The sequence below is a fragment of the Cnephaeus nilssonii genome, assembly GCF_951640355.1.
Source record: "Cnephaeus nilssonii genome assembly, chromosome: 17".
In the NCBI taxonomy this organism is placed as follows: Eukaryota; Metazoa; Chordata; class Mammalia; order Chiroptera; family Vespertilionidae; genus Cnephaeus; species Cnephaeus nilssonii.
The window spans coordinates 31347403-31367028 of NC_137088.1; the positions used below are offsets into that span (position 1 = coordinate 31347403).

At 43.5% G+C, this 19626-nt stretch overlaps 1 protein-coding gene across 1 annotated transcript in view; it reads right to left on the reverse strand.

Moving 5' to 3' along the window:
- Window positions 1-19626, reverse strand: part of NMNAT3 (nicotinamide nucleotide adenylyltransferase 3) — an 81192-nt gene that overhangs the window by 22146 nt on the left and 39420 nt on the right. The window contains exon 2 of the mRNA XM_079795573.1: window positions 14706-14855. Coding sequence (XP_079651699.1) covers window positions 14706-14814 — 109 coding nt within the window. The 5' untranslated portion in view covers window positions 14815-14855. The remainder of the gene's footprint in view (window positions 1-14705; window positions 14856-19626) is intronic.

Consider the following 19626-nt stretch of genomic DNA (forward strand, 5'->3'; position numbering starts at 1 on the left):
AATTTTCTTTGTTATAGAAAATGGCTATGGTAGATTGAACTATTGGTCCTAATTCCCCAGTCTGCCATGATGAGATTATACCTCTGCCACAGCCTCAGGAGGCAGAATATATGTCCCCACCCCTTGACTTTGAGGTTGGCCATGAGACTTCCCTTGGCCATTGGGATATTAGCAGATGTGACATGAATAGAAACTTAATGACTTGCTTTCTTGTTGGCCATCCTGCGCTTGTGCCATCTGAGAGAATATATGAGGTAGCCACTATTCTGTCTATTCTCCTGGACCCCAGCATTATTTAAATGCTATACTTTAAACTAATGAGAATTAGATAACATATGGACAGCTGTGGCACTTAGCTGGTGCTCAGCAATTGTTCCTTCCTCCACTCCCCGGCCTGGTGAGTCAGCAGAGGAGACAGTTGTGGTAGAATGCATTTCCAAAGATGGTCAGAACATTTATCTCCCAGCCTGTATGCTCCTCTAGAACCTGGCCACTCCACCACCAGGAGGAGAAGTCTGTGCCCCTCCCCTTGGCTTGGGTGGGCACTTGTAAGTGCTTTACCCAGTGGCAGAAAGTGACACTGTGTCACTTCTGAGACTGTGTCATTAAAATGCCATATACTTCCACTTTGTGATGTGGGGAGACTTGGTCTCAGAGCCTGGTTACCAGACCGTGAAAGCCCAAACTAGCCTATGCTGAGAGACCCCACAGCGCAGTCATATGGACGTGTTATAGTCAGTGTTAACATCCCATCCCATACCCAGCATCAACTGCTAGAGTGAAGAAGTCTCCAGATGCTTCCTGCTCCCAGCTGTGTCGTCACTCCCAGCTGAGTTCCCAAACATCCTGGAGCAGAGACAAGCCATCCCACTGTGCTCTGTCCAAATTCACGATCCATTGAATCTCTGAGTGTAACAAAATGGTCAATTTACACCACTAAGTTTGGGGTGGTTGTTATGCAGTAATAATAACTGGAACAGGAATGGAGATTCAGAAAGGTTATGTAATTTTTTCCATGGAAACACCACCAGATAATGGCAGAGTTGGGATTTAAACCCAGGTCTGCCTGTACTTTCTCTATTGCCTTGAACTGATGACTGACCCTGAGGTTGTGAGAACCCTAAGTCAGCCAGGTCTAAGAAGGGCGCCTCTGTCTATGTAGAGCCCCACACCAGGTCAGTGTGGTGCGTGACAGAGATTCCGCCCCCGCTAGAGCTGACCTGAACAATGAGACCATCTCCCCTTGCAAGACTGGGCTGCAATAAAATGTTACTGCTGCTTAAAATGCTAGCAGCCTCACAAACCATGAAGTAAGACTTAATAGCATTTCAAAGTGTAAAGACTTCATTATTTCCACAGAGAATGCTTCGGCACATTTATCAGCATTTTATTAAGAACGAGCATACATATTTAAAACAAAGCTACACTTGTCAAAACAACTGAGAAAAGTGTTGGGTAATGCTTGGCCTTGCCTGCCCCGTCCCACGGGTTCTGGGCTTTTGCTCAGAAAGCTCAGTGTCCCTGTGGGCACAGGCACAGCCAGGCCTTACCCACTTCATGGACCCTTCTGTCCATTTCCTTCTTTCTGCGGTTGTGCTGGCTGGAAAACAAAACCTTGAAAGGCAAAAATAAAAAATAAATAAAAAATTAAGAACTACCAGGAGGAGCCCAAGGAAAAGAAGCCAAAGGGATGATAAGCAGGTTGGAAAAAAGACAAAGAAAAAAAAAAAGACCAGAACCTCAGTTACTAAATGGATCTGCGTGATTTTTTAAAAAAGGTTATTGTGATTAAACTTGGCCTCCAAGCTAAGCCTGGAGAACATGATCTGGCTGAGGCTATTAAGGCTTTGTGGCCATTTTCTTTATTTTCTTCATCAGATTTCAAGCTTATTTAGCAAGTCCGTCCTCCCTCCGTCCTCCCTCCCTTTCTTTTCTTATTTTGTTTCTTCAGCCAGATTTCTCTTTGCTCTTTTGGCCCAAATGGACTTGAGACTGCCTGTTTATTGCTCTGCTCTGTGCACTGCTGGCCAAAAGCACCCATCAGTTTCATAGGCCACGGTGTGTCTGGATCACAGACATCTGGGGGAGGGAGAAGAATACATCCAGGTCTTCTCATCATCCCAAAGTAGATTGGTGGCCCTCTGGAACCACAGTCGGCCAGCTGGGACCGTGGTGGCCATCGCCGGAAGTGTAATCATCCTTCCCCCCTCTTCAGTGCCCTCAGGGTATGCAGCTCTGTCTGCCCTTCATTTCCCTCTTTCTGTGCCAAGGCTCTTTCAACCAGCAAACTCTTCCTGCGTGCCACAAAGCACTGGTCTCCAGGTCTTTCAGCGCCTGAGCTTGTCAGTGTGAAGTTTCTCTGCCTTTCACTTCCAAATGTCCTGCTTTCTTTGTGTGCAACTTCCTAAAAACTTGGCAGAGTAAACAACAAAGCAGCAATATTTCCTAGAGTTTAAACTTCCCTTCTTCGTCTGGATAGAAAGGACTGTTTTGTTGTCTCTCTCTACTGCCCTGTTTGCTACAATCATTTTTCTGAGTCTCAGGTACTTAGTGTTGGTCGTTTGGGAGTGCCTTCTGTTTATCTGAGTACTGACAAAGCCTCAGATGGGGTGGCCGGCTCCTTGGGGTTCTACGTGCTTTCAGGGTATTACAATGTTTTTCTTTTGCGTGTCTCTGTTTTCCATCATTTAACCCCTGGCTGTGTCTCTCTGCCTGCTGAATAGAATGAATGTCCTTGCAGAGTTGGTATGTTTTAAAAAGAACTCACCAGAACTCCAAAATGCTAGGTTATTGGCTCCTTAGAAACTTCTCTTTGGGGGCCTTAGATCTGGCAGGAACTCCACAAAGCAAGAAAGGCAGTAGGGGGCAGGTTGTAATCAGACAGTTCTGGCTTGGAATAAAGTCCACTGAAGGAGTCATGGGAAAGCAGCTCGAAATACTGCCTTGAGCAACCTCTCTGTGTGCAAGCTATGCAAAGCAGCCTTGTTTCCCACTAAGTCCTGGGCAATCTGTCATTTCAGTGGTCCTCTTAAGATGGCAGGAATGTGAAGGCAAGCAGACAGAGGCACATCTGAACAACAGGCTCAGCTCTGCTGCTTATGAGCTGTGTGACTTGGGCAAACTGCTTAACCTCTCTTTCCGCAATCTCTTCACTTGATTCCAATGAGCTAATAATATAGGAGACAAAGACCAGTTCAGGCAAACACATGGTTGAAGAGCACACTAGAAACATCAGATGAATATACCCCTGCCTCTCTCTTGTTCTCACCACAAACACCATTGCTCTTCTTAAGGCAAGAGGGGACCACATTCATTTATTTAGCATGTATTTTAAGGCAGGCAGTGCACCAGCATGTGAATTCTGAAATAAAGTGGGAGCCCTGCCCTCAAGGGGTTTCAGTCTTGGGAGAGACAGACAGTCACCATGAGGTGGTCAGTGCTGGCAAAGGTACATGGGGAGCCCCAAAAAGGCTCTGAACAAGTTGAGCAGATTTTCTGGAGGAGGGGGCATCTAAATTGAGTCACATTACAATGCAGAAGGCAGCGGGTGGCCTAAGAAAGGTGAACTCTTGTTAATCAAATCAATTCTTTCCACTTTAACTGTATTGAAAAGAGACTTACTTTCTTTTTAAAAAAATCTTCAGAACAACTGAAGCTTGATGACTCCTTGATTCTGCACTAATATCCTTGCCCATTTCTTGATACTTTTTCAATTTTCCTTCATGGTAATTTACACCCAAGGAAACTGTCCAAGATCTGCTAAGAGATTCAATAAAATAGGTCATGGAGTTAAATGCTGCGGTGAAACACAAGGCTTAATTTTATGGATAAAATTTAAACTGCTTAGCTGCCTTTTTGCATTATTCGTGTTAAGACTAATGATGACTCAGGAATGGAAAGGGATCACTGTAGGAATCAGGAAGCCATTTTCCTAATTCTATAAGCTCATCTGGTGTGGGGGGGTGGTCTTTGCCCTTGAGGTTAACAGACAGGGCATTTGGGAAGAGACCTGACCAGCCTGCTAGCCCATCTCCACCACTAGGGTTGCTCCTGGCCCCACTGCAGGAACAGGGAGCCTGAAACTGGAATGCTTCCTAAGATTGACATTGGGAGGAATGAGAAAGAGGAGGACAATGTTTCCATGCCAGTACTTCCTGGTATCTCTCTGAGTGAGGTCCACATTGATGTCATCGTTAACAATTCTTGGCAGTGAGGCTGTAAGAACTGTAATTTTCCCCAGCCATCCCAGGGCAATGGGATTCTTATGCATCAGTGGAGAACCATGGGTCAGCACTAACTCTGGAGGGACCACTTCTTTTCTATTATCCAAGGTTCTTTTATTAACCGAGCACTGGGCTGTAAACAAGACCTCTTTTCTATAATGACCAAAGTACTAATTTTATGAGAATGGAATAAAAGAATATATCTCAGTCAATTATATCTCAGTAAAAATACGTTTAGAAAAAAAAAAAGGATATGGGTTTCTTAGGTTGTAAATGCTTTAAGGAGTTTAATGCAATTTCATTTTTGTGGTTTGTTTCTAACAATACCCTTAATTTACATGTCTAATGTATTCAATGGTCAATTCTGATTATGTAAATAATAAATGATTTTTCCATTTGCAATATAAGATATAATTTAGAGTTGCAAAACTAACTTAAAGCTAACCATTCTCACCAAGCACTAAAAAAGTAGTCTGAATGGGAACATTTTTCTTAAAAGTTTTTCTTTTTCTTTTAATTTCAAGTGTTGTTTAGATTAGTTTTTCTGTACCTGTTCTGTGTAATAGTAAATAGGCACCTACCAGCCCCCACAAAGAAAAAGGGTTCTGTGATCCAATGGTAACATCTTGCATTATTATACTACTAGAGGCCCGGTGCATTAAATTTGTGCTCTTGCTGGGGGGGTGGAGGGGGTCTCTGAGCCCGGCCTGCGCCCTCTCGCAGTCTGGGAGCCCTCGCAGTTGGACATCCTTAGTGCTGCCGCAGAGGTGGGAGAGGCTCCTGCCACCGCCGCTGCACTCGCCAGCCATGAGCCTGGCTTCTGGCTGAGTAGTGCTCCCCCTGTGGGAGCGCACTGACCACCAGAGGGCAGCTCCTGCATTGAGCATCTGCCCCCTGGTGGTCAGTGCGCATCATAGCAACTGGTCGTTCTGCCATTCAGTCTATTTGCATATTAGCCTTTTATTCTATAGGATGATACAACCAGGACACTGATATTCATATAATCTACCAATCTTGTTCAGATTTCACCAGTTTTACATGCACTCAATTGCATATGTGTGTGTGTGTGCGTGTGTGTATTTAGTTCTATGAAATTTCATCCATCTGGAGGTTTCATGTATCCACACCACAGTAGACATACCTAACAGTTCCCTTACCACAAAGACCCTCAGGATGCCCTTTTATAACCACATTCACTTCCCGCCTGTCCTCCCACCCCCATCCCTAACCCCTGGCAACCACTAATCTGTTATAATTTATATAATTTGATCTTTGCAAGAATGTTATATAGATGGAGTCATACAACATGAAAACTTTAGGATTGGCTTTTTCACTCAGCATTATTTCCTGGAGACTCCTCAAAGTTGTCACATGTAGCTTCTTTTTATTACTGAGTCAGGTTCTGTGGTATGGGTGAATTGTAGTTTAACTATTAACTATTCAGCCCTTGGAGGATATCCGGGTTGTTTTCAGTGTTAATCATTATAACTGAAGCTGTAATGAACATTGTGTACAGGTTTCTGTGTGAACATAAGTCTTCATTTCTCTGGGATAAATGCCCAGGAGTGCAATTGCTGGGTCGTAAGGTAGTTTTGTCTTACATATTTAGTTTTACAAGGAATTGCCAATCTTTTCCAGAGTGGTTGTGCCATTTTATGTTCCCACCAGCAATTCTGAGCAGCCCCGTTTCTCTGCATCCTTTCTAGCATTTAGTGTTGTAGCCATTTTACCAGGTATATAGTGATACCTTCTTGTGGTTTTAAAATTGCATTTCCCTGATGGCAAATGCTGCTCAATGTCTTCATGTGCTTCTTTGCCATCCTCTTCAGTGAAATGTCTCTTGATGTCTCCTTCTTCCCATTTCCGAATTGGACTGTTAAGTGTTTTCAGTTTTGAGACTTCTTTATATACTGTAGGTACTCGTTCTTGGGTGGATACATCGTTTGCAACTTCAGCTCTTTTTGAGGAATAGCACAAAGTAAAACGAAATAATAAAAAAATTAAATATAAATAATTATTGATTTGTTTTCTTTTTATCTTCGGCTAGGGGGAAGGAGAAAAGGATGAGAAAACAGGGGAAGAGGTGGGAGGCATCTTATAGTTTATGGGGACATGAGTAACGGTTCCCATTTTTTCATAGCACTGTATATATGAGCAGCAGTGGTGTAGAATGAAAACCAGAACGCAGGGTTCATAAAGTGTCTGAGAGCCTCAATGTAAAGGTCACTCATCGGTTAAGTGCTGTTTACCTCTAACCTGGCGTAGTCAAGTCTAGTGCAAGAGTAATGTCACAGAAACTGCCCCCTCCGAGACCTGTCCAGAATCTACTTCATTTAAGCCACATCCCAAGGTAGATATTTAAGGATAAGAAAAATGCTGATTTCTTATTAAATCAGAACAGCACCTTCTTTTGAAAGGATTTGGAATGTTAACACATGTGTAGCCACAAACCCTTGAAACCTCACAGGATAAGGAAAAACTTATTTTGGTCCAAACAACTGCTGGAATAATCCAACACCTCCAGAAAAAAAAAAGTTTTAAATTAGAAATGTGAAACGAACCATGTTTCAGACCAGGCTGGAGAACTGTGCATGAATATATATTAAAATCACTCTGCTTGATTGATAAACATCATCTGTGTGAGCCCAAGATTAAAGTACCATGCTGGGATTATTTAAAATTTACTCAGGCTCTCATGGTATCTCCTAAAGCTCAGAAGACCCAGAACTGGAGCTGTCACTGCCTTAAATAGAATTATTACAGCTTAATCTCCCCCCTTATCTCAGATTATGCGGTACTGCCTGATCATGATGCATTTAATTCTCTTTATACTCACTGTATAGTAGAGAATCAAGATTAAATCACAGGGGTAGCAACAGTCATGTGCAATATACTGGACACTGATCAGGTGTTTTTCTTTAACACAGAAAACTGCTGATGCTCAATAAATATGCTTCCATTTAAAATGCAAGGCACTGAGAGGGAACTCTGGGAGCCATAAGATACCTTACTCCTCCTCCAGGTTGTCCAAAAGGAGGAAAAGAACAAAGCTTTTGACTGGTGGTTATCTTTACGATGCAGTTTAATCAGTTTTAACAAGATTGTGAGGAAATAACATCATAAAGTATCAAGAAAGGGATAAAGGACACAGGAGAAGCTGTGCTGTGGTTTCCTCCCTTCCATGCATAGATGTGAGATTATTATGTGAACCTGTCTGCTCATGGTCATAGGAACAGGAGCCGCTGTAAGCCATCTCCTATTCCTGCTCTGGATGTAGTGGAGAGGCCAAACATGTATTGGATGTATCACGTGGGCTGGATACTTTATGTACATCATCTCATGTAGACCTTATAATAAACTAGAGGCCCAGCGCATGAAATTACGCAAGACCCAGACCCGCCGCACCACCGCAGGACCCCAGACCCGCTCTGCGCCACCATGGAACCCATCAATGCACCTCCTGGTGACCAGTCATTTGGTCGTTAAGGCATTATGGCATTATGGTCACTGGCTTTTTATAATATAGATAACCTTGTAGGGTTAGGAGATTTTATCCCCATGTCGCAGCTGAGGAAACGCAGGTTGGGGGGTGAAGGGCATTGCTCAGATCATGAACTAGTGAGTGGGTTTAACAACCAGGTTAACTTCAAAACCAGTGCTCTTTCTGACCCTCTTGGCTCCTCTGTGGTTCACTATTCCGCAATCCTTTCTTTTATGGGTTGTGGCAACCAAGAGAGACTAGAAATAGAGACTCCAGGACCCAAGAGCAACGAAGTCAGAGCTGAGTGGCTGCACGGGGTCTGCGTGCTGGCGGGCTGCCAGACATAGGCCTCCTGGGTCCTGCCTGGGCCGGAACAAAGATTTGACGGAGAGCAGATCTGTGGCCACTTTCTCTCCATGAGTCTAGAAAACCAGTGCTCTTCTTTCTGGAGGAACCTGTTGAGCTGACTATAGAAAAAGCATAAAGGATAAATTCTGGACTACAGTTTGGGACTCTGAATTCAAACCACAGCAAAATCAGGGACAGGGCCTGAAACTGATAATTTCTAAGCCACTTAGAAAAAGTGATGACTACTCAGAGCTAGCAAGAGTTCATAGAGAATAAGTCATTTCCCTATTTGGGAAGGTTTCCACATGAGCAGGCAAGTAACAGCAATGAAGGCAGAACCTTATCCAGGCATCAGACAAGATTTTACAAGATCACCTTAGCAATGAGTGGGAAATGCATACTGGGCCAAGTTGCAGGCAAAAGCTGTCTGGGGCTGTGCACCTGCCCCGAAGGCTGCGTCCAGTTTGCTCTGGTGAAGGGGGCCCGAACCAAGCATGTCAAACTCAAAGGCTAACACGAGCCAAATAAACAAGGTTTAATTAAGTTTATGTGGGCCGCAAAAAAACAAAAGCTTCAATTTTCATAGAAACATAGGTTTATTTCGATAGAGACGTGCTGAATACAAAGGGCTGAAATAAATGAGTCATCGTTAACATAAAATAATAAGACATTTTAATAAAAATTAATATCTTTTTCTTGAACATTAACTTACCAGACACTGAATAACTGCACAAATTAGTAAGCATAATGCAAATAAAACTATTTTTCTTGTTCTCTGAAAGCAAAATATTTCCTGTTGCATATACCAAACAAGTCAATCCAAGACTAATGACATGGCAATTGGCTGCTAAAATATTCGCTGCTAGTATTAGTGGAGAGAAATGGTGCGCCTGCGCATAAGGCACATAAGGGAAATGAATGCAACACAATTATAGTAATCAGTCATTAGCAAACATTGTAGTTTGTTATTAATAATTATGTATAACTGGATATTGTAAAAATTAAGTTATGAAATTTTTATTAAAACATTTCTTACAGCCCTAGCTGGTTTGGCTCAGTGGATAGAGCATCGGCCTGTGGACTGAAGGGTCCTGGGTTCGATTCCGGTCAAGGGCACATGCCTGGGTTGCAGGCTCAATCCCCAGCAGGGAGCATGCAAGAGGCAGCAAATCAACGATTCTCATCATTGATGTTTCTCTCTCTCGCTCGCTCTCTCTCTTTCTCTGTGCCTTCCTTTCTGAAATCAATAAAACTATATTAAAAAATTAAAAAATTTCTTACATACCGTTATATTGGCTGGGCCGCAAAAATATTCATTGTGGGCCACATGCGGCCCACGGGCCATGAGTTTGACATGCTTGGCCTGAACTCTTAAGTCAGCAATCCAGGTGCTGGATGGGTATCTGGGCTATCCAGGTATAGCTTGCTAAGAGTATTCTAGCAATTGCTTTTCCGAGGTTCTTTGAGGATTTGTGTGTCAAGATCTCACCTGGTGGCCACTTGGTTAAAGACTTCCACAGAGTCCTTTTCACCTAAAGTCCACATTCCTTCCTTGGCATTTCAGACTCCAAGATCTAGCCTCGACCACTTCTCCGTGTTCTGCCAGTCCACCCAGACTCTCTGCTCTCACACATGTCTTTGGGATTTGCACATTCAGAAGGCCTCACAGAAGCCTGCTGCTGCATCTCTGCAGGTGGGGCAGTGGGAAGAACACTGGCCTTTGGGTCATAGCCTGGGTTCATGCCCAATTCTCCCATGATTAGCTGTTTAAGTGACAACCTCTTCAAGCCTTAGTTTCCCTATCAATAAAGGTAGGGAGAAAATGGTCTCCTGACCATTGAACACTTTCTTTTTTTGTTAATTCTCACCCGAGGATATTTTTCCATTGATTTTTAGAGAATGAAAGCGAGGGACAGAGACACAGAGAGAGAAACATCGATGTGAGAGAGACACATCTTTTGGTTGGCTCCCGCACATGCCCGAATCAAAGCCCGGGATGGAGCCTGCAACTGAGGTAGGTGCCCTTGACTAGAATCAAACCCAGGACCCTTCAGTCCGCAGGACTATGCTCTATCCACTGAGCCAAACCAGCTAGGGCAACTGAACACTTTCTATGTTCTAGTCCTTGTACTTACACAACCTTCTTTAACCATTATAGCTTATGCCGTGTTCTCTTGCACATTGTTGTTATTCTTGTGCTTAAAGTATCCTTCTCAGCCTCTCCCCTTGTCCCATTTGATTCACAAGTTCTCAAGAGTAGAACTAGAAGTACTTTCATATTTATAAAATCCTTCTGTACTTTGAGATTTGCACATTATAAGGTTCTTATGTTCTATCCTTTGGTAACTTGCCTGAGGTCACACAGGGACCACTTTTGCTCCCCTATTATGCCTGCATGTTGCATAGCTCCCAGCTCAACAAGTAATTTGTTGAATAAATGGAAGAAGCATGGGTTGGTGGTTATTAGCACAGATTCTCTGGGGCAAACTGTCTCTTCTGGCTGTGTGACCTTGGAAAAGTTACTCAATCTCTCCCAGCCTCAGCTTCCCCATCTGAAAAGTAGGGAGAGTAACAGTACCCACTTTGCAGGGTTGTTGTGAAAGTTAAATGAGTTTGTGTAATGCAGTTAGAACACTACCTGACAAATAGTAAGGTCTATATGAGTTTGTTAGATACACAAAACAAACAGGTGCTACACAGTCATTAATGAACAAGTATTAAACTGACAGAAAGTTTGATTTAAAAAAGGAAATACAAGTGGACTGTTGTTGAAATATAGGCCAATGCCCAAATTAAATTGATTAGAAATAATAAACATTGAAATAACAGAACACAGAATTCAAATTCAATTAGTAAGTTTGTGACTACATGTTGGGAAAACAACTGCTTACAACTGGGAATACATCCAACATCTTAGGAGAAATTCAGTCTTGAATCCTTAATATATTCAAAGAAATGCTTTAGGTATGTCTGATGCTATTGACTAGTCATATGTTGGGTTGAATCTTCCCTGTCAAAAATCAGCAAATTAAGAATAAAAATGCCAAATGAACTTCTTTACAACTACCCATACCTACTACACATCTTCATCCATCAAGCCTTTGAGAACCCTCTCTGTGAGTGTTGTGCAGCATGCAGTGCAAGGCAGGGAAGTGCCTCTGGTTAAAGGACAGCACTACAAATACAGAAAATCCAGACACCACACATTCCTACAAGCCCATATCTTATTCCCAAACAGTCTTGCAAGTAAAGGAGGGTAAAAATATAGCCGGTTCAACTTTGAGTATGTATGACTTTGTTTTACTACTTTATTAATGAAAATCTACAGGCACAAGTTTTCACAGGACTAAAGACAGTTAAAAGTTTTGATATGTTATAGGGCCTCTGTCAGTTTTTAAGGTTTCCTGTTGTTTCAGGAGAAAAAGGAAGCAGTAAACAAAGGAAGTGAAGGACAACTGCAGTTTGAAGAAAGGATGCTTATGAAAGGAGAAAGAGTTCAAAATTTGAGCTACTACAGCAACTAGGAAGACACTGTTAATTTCTATTTAAAGGTACGAAACAAATTGCTTTAGCTTGTTTAATTCCGTTTATATGCCTGCAATAGCAAATGAAAACTGTGTGTTGTTTTAGTAAAAATACACCATCACAAGGAAGATTTCATTTTCTTCAAGAAAAAAGAAGGTCATCTGTGGGGCCAGTTTTTCATCCAGCCTTAGCTGTGAGCTGATTCTGATTGAGAGAAAGGCTCTGTTTAAATATTTGCCCCTGGAGAGACAGTGGGTTGGATTATGCCTCGTTGCACAGATCTGCTGGCCGGGGGAGACTGCAGTCAGTGGCTGGGGCTGTGGGTCAGGGAAGATGATGCCCGACTATAAGAGAAGGGAATTCCCACCACATACCCCTCATGGTGGCAAAAAGGTCCCCTTCTCCATGACCTGGTCCTCCCTACCTTTTCAGCCTCGTCTCTCTCTCCCATGTGCTGGAATGCGGTCTTTTCCCCCTCCATGTCTACCCATGCTACTTTCTCTGCCCACAATCCCCCTAAACGGTGCCTGCCCAAGTCTTTCACTTCTGCAAGCTTTAGGTGTCACCTCCTTCAAGAAGCTTCACCCAACTGCCAGGCGGGAGACATCCCTCCTTTGCACCTAGTGCCACAATCACCTGCTACTGTGCATCTCTGGCCACCTACACTGTGCATTCCTTTGGGGCAGGGGAGAAAATTTAATCAACTGTATTTCCAACCACAGTGCCTGGCCTGGGGGAGATGCAGTAAATATCTGTGGGATGTTGAAAGATGTCACCTCTATGTATAACATTCAAAGACATGGGCAGGAGAATTCATTCTGGACTTTCAAAACTGACCAAGTTCTTTCCATAGAAGAATGACTGAGAATAAAGGCAAAGAAGGTACTGGAAGTCATTTGTGACCAAGGACCCTTTACCTATTAGTACCCCAAGTGATAGAAATCATATATAATATAATGTGTCCATGCATTTTGTGGTTACTGTGACTTTTGGGGACTAGGAATACTCTGACACGCACAGGGTCATGCCAGAGTCTTACCATGTGACTAAAGCAGAGTCTGCAAGTACATTAAGTACCTGAAGTCCCCAATACAGCTGTCTGTGAAGCAGCACATTCTAGAAAGCAGAGGATAGGCCCTGCCCTGATAAACCTCACAGCAAAGATAATGGCCACGAAGCCAGGGGCATTTCTGATGAGTCAAAGTTGACAGGAAAAGCCACTCAGTGGCTAAGAGTCAAGCAGATATTTATAGCGAGCCAAGTAGAAGCTATACACCCTGAAAGGACATTATTCCACACACTATTTACAAATATATAGGGAGTATATTCCTTCTTTCCCCCAAATAGAAATATTCTCCCTCCCCCAACATAATTGCTTTATAAGAAATTTGTGGAAAGTGGAATTGCTGCACCAAGGGTATATACTTTTTTCCTAAGAGAAAAGGACACTTTTATTTTAACACAACAGCAATTATTGACCTTAAAATTTAAACAATAATTCTTTAACACCATCTAATATCTAGTCAGTGTTCAGATTTCCCCAACTCATGAATATCATTTTATAGTTGATTTGAATCAGGATTCAAATAAGGACAATGCATATTTGAATGGTTAAACTCTATTGAATCATACAGTTTCCTATACCTCTTTCTTGCTTGCTGTTTATTTGTTAAACAAATTGGGACACTACAGAATTTATCCCATTACATATATGACCGAAGCAACCTTGTGGAGTCTTTTTTTTTAAGTTTGATATATTTTTTTTTTACCAAGGTATAATTTGCACTTATATACTTATATATATAGCTCATGGACACAAACACTAGGGTGGTGAAGACCTGATATTGGGGTGGGATGGGTAGGGGCTGAATGGAAGGGAGTAAAAGGGGGAAGATGAGAGACATCTGTAATACTGTCAACAATTAAAATAAATAAACAAATGAAATAGGTACAATTGGCATACAATAAACCGCACATATTTAAAAGGTATAATTTTGTACGTTTTGACATATGTATACACCTGTAAAATCAACACCACAATTGAGATAACAAATATATCCAACATCCACCAAACTTTCCTTGGGCCACTTTGTAGTCCTTCCCTCCTGCCCCAGGTTGCTCCCCGACCCCTCAACTACTAATCTGTTTGCTGTCACTGTGGATTAGTTTGCAATTTCTAGCAATTTATATAAATGAAACTCATATAGTATATACTCTCTTTTGAGCTGGCTTCTTCTATTCAGCATAATTGAGATTTATCTGTGTTTTTGATTCATTCTTTTTTATTGCTGAGTACTACTCCGCTGTATGGATACAACACCATCTGTTTTATTTATTCACATGTTGGTGTATGCTTGCATTGTTGCTAGTTTGGGGTTATCATAATTAAAGCTGCTCTGAACATTTGTGCACAAGTCTTTGCATGAGCATATGCTTTCATTTTTTGGGGGGTAAATAGGTATGGAGCAGCTGAATCTCACGGTAGGTAAATATTTAACTTATAAGAAATTGCCAAGCTGTTTTCCACAGCCGTTGCACCATTCACTTTCCTACCAGTAGTATATGAGAGTTCCATACGACTAAGTTTTGGGGGAGTCAGAAGCTATATGTGGATTTCAGACTGTATGTGTGTGTGTGTGTGTGTGTGTGTGTGTGTGTGTGGCGGGGGCGGGGGGCGGGTCAGTGCCCCTAACCCCTTCGTTGGTTCCATGGTCAACTGCAGAATGTTTGCTTACCCACTGAGGGGTAGCAGAGGTTCTCAAGGGCACATACTACCTCTTCATCTGGCTGTGTAGGTAAATGCTTTCTGGAAGCACCAGGAAGGGTACCCTGACGGAGACACAGGTTCTATAAAGTATTCGGTGCCTTTAGCATTTATAGGCAATTATGAGATGGGCAGGGGTATGGGGTGGGGGCGGGGGGACTCTGAGAAGGATTCAACTATATGGCCAGGGATATGTCACACGGCTAAGGAGTGTTAACCCTCAAACTATGATGGAAGAAATGTATGCCACCAGCTATGCTGTGAATGAAGAGGCCAAGCAGTTTTAATAATGGTGATGATGATGGCAGCCAGCAAAGTCCCAGGGGGCCCAACCCACCAGGACTGGTGTAGGCCCCTGACTGACCTGTTTGGTGCAGGTGGTCCCTGGCCACCTCAAACAAGCGCAGGTGCATGTTGGTGATGGGGTTGAAGGAGCCACAGGCCAGGAGCACCACGGGGATCCGGCTCTTCATCTTGTCAGGCACATCCGCAGCTGCTGCAGTGGCCACTCTGCCTAATGGGGACAAAAACTCATGTCAGGGAGTTCACATGAAGATCAATGTCTCTAAACCACACACAGCACATTACTTCTCACTTATTAGATGAATGAGGAGGCAACAATAATAACAATAATGTTTGTGGAGGGCTCCCCATGGGTCAGGAACTGTGCTAAACACTACATCAAAGTATATCCCTCATCTCACCAAATCCTTTCAACAACCCCCAGTGGTTACTTATATGGCTCAGGAACCTGAGAAGCCACAGGGCCAGGACTGAAACCCAGGAAGACTGACCTCAGAGACCATGTTCTGCTCATAAGTTCCATACCCTCCCTGGCCTCTGATGGGTCTCCCTGGGGTCAAAAGGAGGTATGTAATGTCATCTTTGATAGTCCAAGTAGAACTCAGGTGTAAGAGTAGACCAGCACTTTTTAAAAAACGTATTTTAAAATAATTTCCAACTTACAAGAAAAGTTCCAAAACTTATGCAAAGAATTCCCATATACCCTTTACTAAGATTCCCCAAATATTAACATCTTACCATAATTGCTTTATCATTCATTCTCTCTTTCTACACACACACACACACACACATCTCCCTACAAATATTTTTTTCTGAAATGATTGAGAGTAAAGTCTAGATAATACCTCTTTATTTCTAAATACTTTAACAGCGGTTGCCAACTGGTGGTTCACGGACCACTGGTGGTCCGTGAGGTGCAAAAGGTTGTCAACCCCTGCTTTAGTAGATGTTTTCTATGAACAAAGACATTTTCTTATATAACTACAGAGCAATCATTAAGATCAGAAAATGAATATTGTTGCAGGGCTATGATCTATTTTACAGATCTTTTTTCATTTTACCTATCATTTTTCTAAGCCCAAGCATTTTGAGAGGGCCTAGCTTACCCTCTCGTCTCTGCACACCTTGGCTTTTAGCACTGGTGAGGTTAGAGGAAAGCAGAAAACAGCCTGGGCTCCAGGGCAGGCTGGCAGACGTGGCTCTCCTACCTCTGAGATGCTGCCTCCTGGAGAGGCAGTGAAGAGCTCCACTGGGGTTAGGCCTTGGTTTGACTCCTAGTTCTACCTCTTACTAGCTGTGTGATGTAGGGTAAATCACAGTCCCTCTCTGAGCTTCAGTTTACTAATATTCAAGATGGGGATACTATTACTTACCTTTATTTAGGGGTTGTGAGGATAAATGAACTATATATGTTAAGTGTCTGGTACATAAGAAGTGTTTAATAGATAATCGCTGTGGCTGTGGTGATAATGACAATGATAAAACAGATGCTGCTGCATGACAAGGGGGAGGCGAAGGAGAAAGAAAGGAGGTGGCAATGGGCTTGTGGGTGGCAGCTGCCAAATGGCTCCCAGTGATCCTCACCTGCCAGTATTCACCTGTATTCCCCTCACCGTGAGTATGGGCTGGACTTGTAACTTGCTTTTAATGAACAGAATGCAGCAAAGGAGTTGTAAGTTGCTTTTAATGAACAGAATGCAGCAAATTCTACTTCTGAAAAAAGTTACAAAAGGATGCAGACTTCCCTCTTCTGCTTTTCACTTGCTCACTTGATAAAGTCAGCTGCCCTGTTGTGAGTTGCCTCATGGAGAGACCCATGAGGCAAGCAGCTGAAGGAGACTTCTGATGCCAACAGCAGATAAGGAACTGAATCCTGCCAATAACCATGTGCGTGAATGTGCAAGTGGATCCTTCCCCAGCTGAGTCTTCAGATGAGACTGTAGCCCTGTGTCTTATAAGAGACTATGTGTCAGAAGACAGAGTTAAGCCACATCTATATTTCTGACTTATTTAGAAATGATGAGATCGTAAGTGTGTGTTGTTTTAACCTGCTAAGCTCTGGGGTAACTTGTTATGCAGCAACAGGTAACTAATACAGTGGCCAACAGGAGGAATGCATTCACTTCCTTTCTCACTCCTCTTGCTATGGTGGCCTCGGCTGTAATTCTGCAATTCCAGGGGTAACACAGACAGTTATGTCACTGGAGCCTGGGGCTCTCTTTGTATCTAAGAACATTGTTTTAATCCGGCCCCTACTGTCTGCTTCTCCAGGCTTGCATCCAATCACCGCCTGCCTCTTACTTTATATTCTAGGAACAACGAATTACTTGTGAGTGGTTCCTTTGTGAGCTCCTCATGGCTTCCTGCTTCAAGCTTCTGTTCATGCTATTTCAGTTTCCTCCAACTGAAATAACCCAGCACACCCCAATCTGTTAAGATTCAACTCAGGGGATCGATCACATTCTTTATGGCTTTAATCACAATTTCTTGACTGACTGCTGTGCCTATTATCAGTTAGGAATGCATTTGGTTGCAAATTTCAGAAGCCTAACCTCAGTGGCTTAAACAAATAGAGGTTATTTATTTCTCACATGATGAAAAATCTAGAAGTTGGCAGCTGCTGGCATTGGATCACTGGCTCTCCAACGCCCTGCAATTCTCTCAGCTTTTCATTCACGATTACAAGATTGCTGCTATAGCTACAGCCGCCATGGATACAATCAAAGCAAGAAGAAGACTCATGGTGCTACACCAGTTTGGTTGTCCCCCTTAGTCAAGAACACAGGAGCTTTTTCAGAACCTCCCTCCCCTACTATAGATTGCTTCTGTCTCACTGGCCAGAACTAGGTCATATGGACACTCTATATAGGAGGCTGGAAAAGTATTTAGCTTTGTAGCCTCTCCATTGAAAACCAGCAAGGTAAAGGGAGCTGGAACAGGATGTCCACAGTGTCCGCCACAGAGTTGGAGATATAATTGTCAGGGAGCTCTTGTGACACTTAGCTTCGGCTAGCTAATCTCTACCTTCAGCAAATCACACACCACACATCAAGTGCAGAAACCTGCTCTGTGTCCTTCCTCCTCACCAGACAGTAAGCCCCGTAAGAGCAGGGGCCGTGTTTTCTCTACCTCAGAAGCTCAGTCAGCTTCAAGCACAGAGCTGGGCTCCCTGGAGACTGAGAAGGGCACTGGCCAGCTGGAGAGCAGACCTGCACGCTGGTGGTGGGAAGGCCCAATGCACCTCCTAGTGTCCAGAAGCTGTTCTGGACGTGTTCTGAGTTACCGCATGAAGATAAAAAACTCTCAGCTTAGGTGGGCTCCTTTTGAGGCAGCAGAAACACCCCCTACTGTAGGAGAGAAAGGAGTCTGCAAGCTGCTGCTGCCAGCTTCTTCCCAGGGAGGCTGGATGATTTAATGAGATGCTATTTGCAGAGAGTGCTGAACTATTCACAAGAGCAGCCTTGTGGTGAGTGTTATCTGAAGAGGCTGGCTGTTTTTCACAACTACGATGAAGCCTTTCAAAATTCTATTTCATTTTGACAAAATATAACTTCCTAGGGCCATTAAAACATGTAACTGCCCCATTTCAGGTAACCTGGGGTTTGGATCCACTTTTCCAAAAGTTCCTAGAAACTGTATATTAGAACATTTGTTTGAATGGTGGCGATGAAGTGTGATGTTGGGAAGAAGAATAAATGATATTTAGTAAGTGTCTTTCTTTTCTTTCCTTGCTGTGGGCGCACTGAGCCACCCTGCTTGAACAGTGACTTATCCTGCCTGGGCAGCACCTCAGGCAGGAGGCGGCAGGGAGCACACAGTCCCAGGCTCAGGAACGAGGTCAGTGCACCTGCGTCATGTGTATGCTCTAACTTGCTTCAACTACACACCCTCCCCAGCCCAAGCCTAGAGAAATACAATGGTAGGGTTGAAATGGACTCACTCCAGCGGTCCACCAGGAGGATAAACGAGGCTCCGATTTGAGTGCAAGTCTCATCAGACACAAGGCCAGGAGCATCCTATAAAAGTGACTTGTCTGCCCTATCATGTAATAATACCTCGGAGCACGAAGCAAGCGTGGGGGACTTGCTATTGGGAAAGGCTTCTCATCAATGAGCATTTAATAGAAGTCCACACATGAGCAATAACTGCTGTGGAAGGATTTAACAAGTTGAGAAGGCAGCATACAGCCTCCTTGGAATTCATCATTAAGTAGGAGACAAGGCAAACAGATTCTACTTCTGGCCCCAGCCCCCTCTCCGGTATACCGCTTCCCCCTCTACAGTCACCCAGACAGCATTTCATCTCGCTCGTCAAATACGACGTGCGGCTTCCTTTCTCCTTGCTTCTGCAAGTGCTGTTCCGAGCACCTGAACCGCCCTCCTCACTCCTGCCATCAAGGTTTCTCCTTGGGAGTCCTTACCCAATGCCCCTCTACCCCATCCCACCCCCGTACCTCGCATTGTGCTAAGGTATTTGTTACACATTTGATCACTTCCTTCCTTCATCAATCACCGAACCATCATTGCTTTGTTTCCATGTCACTCTTCACCAAGTAGATGAATTCCTACTGGGTGGTTTCTTATTCATCTAGATCCCCTCAACTCCTGAACTGTGCAAAGCACACGGGGGAGGAGGGAGGGCACTCAGAAATGTGTGGAATGAATGCGAGAATGAATGACTATCCCCAACCATGCATAGTCCCTTTCAGATGACCACCTTCTCTCTCCGGTTTTGTCACAATCACTAGACAGGGTCTTCCAGAGATATAATCTGACCTTTCTGGCTTCCTAGAGGAACTTAAGATCATACTCCAAGACCCCACTCCACCAGACCAGACTGAAATCAAATTAAGCATTCCTGCCCTGTTGTGCCATCCTCAATGCCAGGATCCCACCAACAGGAACATACCAGTCTCCTGCACATGGACACCAAGGTCATCCCTCTATTCTGGACATCTGGAGTGTTGCAACAGGCTGCCACTC